Source organism: Macaca thibetana, chromosome 6, assembly GCF_024542745.1.
Source record: "Macaca thibetana thibetana isolate TM-01 chromosome 6, ASM2454274v1, whole genome shotgun sequence".
Taxonomy (NCBI): domain Eukaryota; kingdom Metazoa; phylum Chordata; class Mammalia; order Primates; family Cercopithecidae; genus Macaca; species Macaca thibetana.
In genome coordinates this window covers 127,210,100-127,216,401 of record NC_065583.1, presented here as the reverse complement: position 1 = coordinate 127,216,401, position 6,302 = coordinate 127,210,100, and the positions used below count along the sequence as shown (strand labels likewise).

Sequence of the window (6,302 nt, the reverse complement as noted above, 5' to 3'; positions counted from 1 at the left end):
AAAGTTTCAAGCAAGAAAAAAATAAAGCAGTGCCCCGAGTTCTTTATTAGATTCAATTACCAGTGTACAAACATCCTAATTCACTTAAACAAAATAGCCCACACACATTCCATTTCAAAAGAGGCTGCTTTTCTTCCTCTCTTCTCTTCTCTCTCTCCCTCTTTCTGTTTTTCCTCGGTCTTGCTTCTCCTTTTCTTCCTTTATCATAGTTATCTCAAAGAAAAGCTTATCTGCAACCACCGTTTAACCACGAATTACCATAAACTAAGCAAAGCCTCCCCACACCCCGGCTCCCAATAAGCGAAAGCAAAGCCCTCAGTGGAGCCTGTCGGGGTGGTAGGGACGCCCCCTTTCGTGCAAAACGACTTCACGGTGAAGTTCAAGTGTCCGCAGGAGATGGAAGGGGGGATTCCAGATCCTCTCATTTTCACAGACGGCCTAATCCCTCTGCGTAATGGACCTCGGAAAGCTGCCTCCCGTTAAGGGCGCCCAGGTACTGCCAAAGCTCCTTCGCTACCCGGACCGGGAGAAGTCAGGGGTGTGAAGGCGGAGCCACTTGGCTGGCGACACCCTCCCGAAGTCCAGCCCTTACCCGCCTTCCTACCACCTTAGGGGATTTGGCCCGGAGAACGAGATCACCCTCTCAATGAAAGGCAGATGTCCCTTTAAGGTTTGCTTCTACAGCCCGTGGACTTTAGCCTAAACACGGACCCGCGAAGCTGGCTTTATTTGTCCATGTCTCGGACAGAGCCTGGGAAGCTGCCAGTGAGATTTCAGAGATCAAGAGCGCGCAGGGGCGGGCGATGTGGCAATCCGTCTGGGATGTGAAACGCGTGGAGCGCACTTAGAGGCATTCGACGAAAACACAGGAAATCACTCCTCTCCCGCTCCTGGACGCCGCTGCCACTGGGGCAGAGGACTGGGAACCGCGGCAGCGGGCTGAGTGGCCCAGCCAGAGCGCGCAGCTCCCGCGCCCGGTCCTGCCAGGTCCTGTCCTGCGAACCAGCGCGGCCCCCTGGCGCTGAGGCCGCTCCGGCCATGGCCCCTCGGCCCCGCGCCCGCCCAGGGGTCGCTGTCGCCTGCTGCTGGCTCCTCACTGGTGAGCAACTCGCTTTTCTCTGGGCATCTCCGATTCGCGGGCTTGGGGCTTGGAGCGGGGAGGGAGGTCCTCAGAGCCATGGGCCAGATAGGAGAGAGTGCCCTTCCACTTTCGGGCACTCCAGGTACTCAGATCAGGCTACGGAGCAGGCAGGAGTTTAGCGTTCTGGTTTTGATGTGAATTAGTCTTGGTGTCTCTCCAAAGTCCTTCACCCTAGGAGTAGGAGTGAAGCAGCACTGAAAACTTACAAAGTAGAATTGACTTTTAAAATTAAAGTTGTTTTTACAATACACATTGTATTTTAGGACTTCGCTGAATATTTCCTCCCCTCCACCCTTTTTTATGGCATGGGATGAGAGGGTGATGCTTATAGGGCGCCTGATACATACGCAAAATTCCTACCCTCGGGTTGTTCCAGAGTGGACATTATTGAATTTTCTTGCTGTCTACTATTCAGACTTTTTTCCCATGCAGAACAAGAAAAAACAGGGATGCAAGGCAAAACTGCCACTTGTTCCAAAATGATGTTTCTATGTCAGCATCCAAGAGGAGGGATATTTTGAAACGTAGAAAGGAATGGTGAACATTTTCTCTGTCAATATCACAGTGCAGTCTACTTTTAAGATGCAAAATATACTATTGTTATTTGTACATAAATGTGTATTTTTAAGGAGGGGACTTAAAAACATAGTGGAAATGCAAAGTTGTATCCAATTTAGGAAAAGGTTGAAATATAGTATTTTCTAAGATTTTCCCAATAATTAACTCATGGTCAGATCTTTTTTACCAGTTACTGATTGGGATGGTGGGAAGTTGAAATGGTGAAAAATGGAAGGAGGTGGGGGGAAAGTATCGATAGAATCTCTGTGTGAAAGAAAATCATCTTTTTAATGGGATAATTAACAGCTGGCTTTAACATATCATTGATATTCAATTGTTCCGTGTTTTTACTGCTGGCATGGTTATTAGTACTAGTTAATTTAGCATTTTTACCATTAAAAACAAGGTAGAGCCAGCCAGTTTAGACCTGCCTTAGATGTCCAAGCATTGTTAACTTTTATGAAGATCATTTAGAAGTTGATTATCAGCAAGCAAAGCTTTTTCCAGAAGGCAGGTGATGTAAAGAGAGTTAATAATGAGCTACTGGCTTTTCATCCAAACATTTCCCACTACTCAGGAAATGTCCAATAATCCAAACAGTGGTAACTGCTGAACAGCTTTATAGCCAGTGAGTAGTTTAACTTACCAGCTACTGCCACTACTCTTTACACATACTTAACCTATGAGTCTTCTCCAACTGAATTGTTTTTAGATTGTATTTTGTTGTTTTTGTGCAAAATCTGAATACAGTAGTTTACTAACTATTTGAGTTGTACCTATTTCATTCTACCAAATAAGCAGTCTCTAGAGTAGAAATGATGAAATGAGGTTTGCATATCCTCTAAAAAGACAAGAGTGAAACTTGATGTAACAGAGAAGTTTAGCAAGTTACAATTTCATATATATGTTGGTGAAATATACATTGGTGAATCCAGGAAGAGACTTAAAATATTTAGAACCCTTGTGTGTTTTATGCCCATTTCACAACACATGAGGCATCTGAAATTGGACTGCTTTCCTTTGCTGATTCCCCATCAGTCATTATATTCTGTAGGCTCTTCTTTAGCAATCTCTTTCAGATTTGGAAACTTCTTATCAATTAACAGAGTCCATTTGTAACCTGGGTACTAATCACCGTACTTATCCATGCACACCACTGTAGAGCTTATCTTTCTGTCTTCAGTCTGAACCCAACTTCTAGTCTACCCTCCTAATACATCATTTTCATTATATCTGTTTTTAGTAAAAAATCTTTGGTGGTTCTTTGTTGGCTTTAAGATAATATCCAAAATTCTCAACTGACTGCCCTAATCCAACACGCTTTCTCTATCTCCTATGTCAGTTTCTTATTGCTCTTGTAACAACTTGCCACAGATCACCACCTTAAAACAACATAAATTTACTATTGTACAATTCTGTAGGTCAGAAATCTCACTGGGCTAGAATCAAGATGTCACTAGGGCTGCATTTCTTCTGGAGGTTCTAGGGGAAAGTCAGTTTCTCTGTTTTCATCAGCCTCTGGCCACCACCTGCATTCTTGGCCTGTGGCCCCTTTCTCCATCTTCAACCCAGCAGGGTAGAATCTTCAGCTCTTCCCCTGTGATTCTGCTTTATCATCATATCTCTTTCTCTGACTCTGACCCTACTACCTTCCTAAGGATCCTTTGTAATTACAATGCGCCTAACAGAATAATCTCATCATCTCAAGATCTTTAATTTAATTACATCTTCCAAGTCCCTTTTACCATCTAAGATAACATATTCACAAGTTCCAGGCATTAGGTCATGGATATCTTTGGGAGACCATTATTCTGCCTACTACAACCCTTAAGCATAAAGTGTCCATTATAGCCAATCACCTTTATTTACTTTCTCCATAATCCTCATGTTCACTTTGCCACTGAAGATATGATCTTGTTTTATGCATCAAGAAAAGAACTCCACCTTTCCTTCCTACAACCATCTGCCATCTAAACAAACTCTACAGCCTTCAAAGCTGGATTTACATCATCAGAACAACAAACCACCAGCATCTCAATAAACTTCCCATTTGATTTAGAATGTCTCATATTAGCTCCTTACAACATTTACTAAAATGATTCATCAAAAAGATGTCCTTCCTGATGTCCAAACAAAGTATTGTTGTTTTATGTACATCAAAGTCTCAGCATAAACTAATGCCACATATAAAGAATTTAACTGAAGACAGTTTCATAAAGTGACAGTTTAGAGAGGCCTTAAAGGAACAAGAAAAGAGGGTGGAACATCTAGCGCAAGCAACGGTGGGAAAAAAGAACCTGAAGCAACAGTGAGAAGAAAAACCATGACCATTCCTAGGCCTGAGGAGGTGGCAGTGTTAGTCTGTTATGAACTCTAGCTATGGGAGGGTGGCCATTAGACTGGAGTTGTGGTCATAAAAAGGAATGCAGCTAGTGACAAAATTGAAGCCTAGCAGAGAAGGAGTAAGGAAAATAAATATACCTCCTTTCCTCCCACCCTCTGATGTCTTGCTCAGCCTTCCCATTGGCCATACCCAAATGGCAAGATCCAACCTTCCAGAGGACAAAGGGCAAGACAATCAATAACGGAATAACTAGCACAACTTAACCCCGAAATGTGTTATGTGCAAGGCACTGTGCAAGGGCTTTGCATGTATTATTTCATTTTAATCTAAAAAAGTAAGTTTACTAATTGATCACAACCAGTCACAGATTTCTTTGTTCTTTTTTCACTCCTTCTGCTTCAGTTGATTAGCCTTGAAAAAAGGAAAAGAAAAAAAGTAAAACGTTATAACTATTATCCATATTTTAGAGATGAAGAAATCAAAATACAGTACTAAGAAGTTAATTTCACCTTTCCAAAGTTGAAGAACTAATGACAAATCTACTCAATTCCTATCTCTGACCTCAAATTAAATGCTCTAAAATAATATGCTATATAGGCTGCCTAAAGATAAGTTCATTCTCTCTTGCTCACTCCTCTAAATGTGAATTCCAAACATAATTGTCTAAAAGACTTAAAGACCTAATTAATGATACATCAATCTTTTATTTCCATGATTTTTAGGTGTACAGCATTAAGTGTAACTCAAATAAGACTACTATCTCTTGTTATTAAGAATATAAATATAGAAGTACCTCTAATTAAGTTATATGTCTGTCTTCCCTAGAAACATTTTGGTTGGCCTAGAAGCAAGGGTCTTCTTTTGTGACTTTTTTTTTTTTTTTTTTTTTTTTAACGGAGTCTCGCTATCACCCAGGCTGGAATGCATAGAATTTCACCTGCAAGCTCCGCCTAAGTTATCACGGCATTGTCCTGCCTCAGCCTCTTACAGGCGCCCGCCACCTCCTAGTATTTTTTAGTAGAGACGGGGTTTTTGGATGGTCTCGGCCTGAGAAGCCTCCCAAGTGGGATTACAGGCTTCTTTTGTGACTTTTTTCACAGGCAAGAGTTCCTATTCAAAATGAAATCCAGTGAGGAGACGGGAGATGGCTGAATATGGGGAGGAAGTCAGCCACCTATTCAAAACAAAGTATGACTCCCAGTGGCAGACAATGTACTGTCAGGAATTGCTGAAGATGGTGAAAATTGTCTTACTCATTGTGATGTTTGTAAAGGCAGCAATGAATTCATGGGATTTTTGTTTGTTTAGTAAACAGGCAACGAGAGTAACCATGAGACACATATATATGCTACACTAATTTACCTATTTCTCTTCCCTCCTGTCATAACACTTATCCAGCAATTTTGAAGCACGAGCTCTTGGGCTACAGCTTATCACTGATGTTCTGACTTTAGTAGATGGATGCTCCTCTAATGTGTTCCTCCACTTCCAACCCAATAAACTTTCCACTAGATTTAGAACTTGCTGAATTTCCCCATCTCTTGACATATCTTAGTAGAATAAAGTAGCTCATGTTTAAAATATATTTAGAAAAGTTGGGGGCTAAAATGCTATTCTTTACCTACACTACTCTTCTGTTGAATGAAATACAAAATAGTGTACTCAAATTCATGTTAAGAAACTGAGATGAAAGATATTTTGAAACTGTTGCCACAGTGCTAAAGTCAGAATAGATTGCCTATTCAGAGCAGTCTGTGACTGGAGAATTGTACTCGCCCTCAAAGCAAGTACAGTAGAGTATCAAGAGATGCAAATGACTGCATATATTTCTATCTTCAAGATTATTGAGCTTCTTTCAGCTCTTTCATTCTTCCAGCTACTCTAAAGTCTCCTTGGGGACTTTGCATAAGTAGTTACTCCCACTGCTACTGATCTCAATCCCTGAATAAACATCATTTCCAAAAGACCCTGAAGTAGATTGAACCCTACCTTAGGACATGTGTATCCCAGCACCTTTGCTTCCATTATATAACGCGCCATGGTATTATAATTAACTATCTAATTGTCTGATTTCCAGCTTGCTGTATGCTCTGTGAGGGTAGGATCTTTAACCACAGCACCCAGAAATAATAGACACTTTTTAATTGAATGAATCACAAAAGAATTGACTATTGACAAACTCATAAAATACTTAAGGGATCAGATTGTCCCTTTATTATATACCTTCATCTGATTTTATTATACCTCCACCTGAAATAT

The 6,302-nt window shown here is 41.1% G+C and overlaps 1 protein-coding gene across 1 annotated transcript in view; it reads left to right on the top strand.

Moving 5' to 3' along the window:
- The first annotated feature begins 363 nt into the window (after positions 1–363).
- The window catches only part of ITGA1 (integrin subunit alpha 1), a 168,061-nt gene continuing 162,122 nt past the window's right edge, over positions 364–6,302 (top strand). The window contains exon 1 of the mRNA XM_050794090.1: positions 364–1,099. Coding sequence (XP_050650047.1) covers positions 1,039–1,099 — 61 coding nt within the window. The 5' untranslated portion in view covers positions 364–1,038. The remainder of the gene's footprint in view (positions 1,100–6,302) is intronic.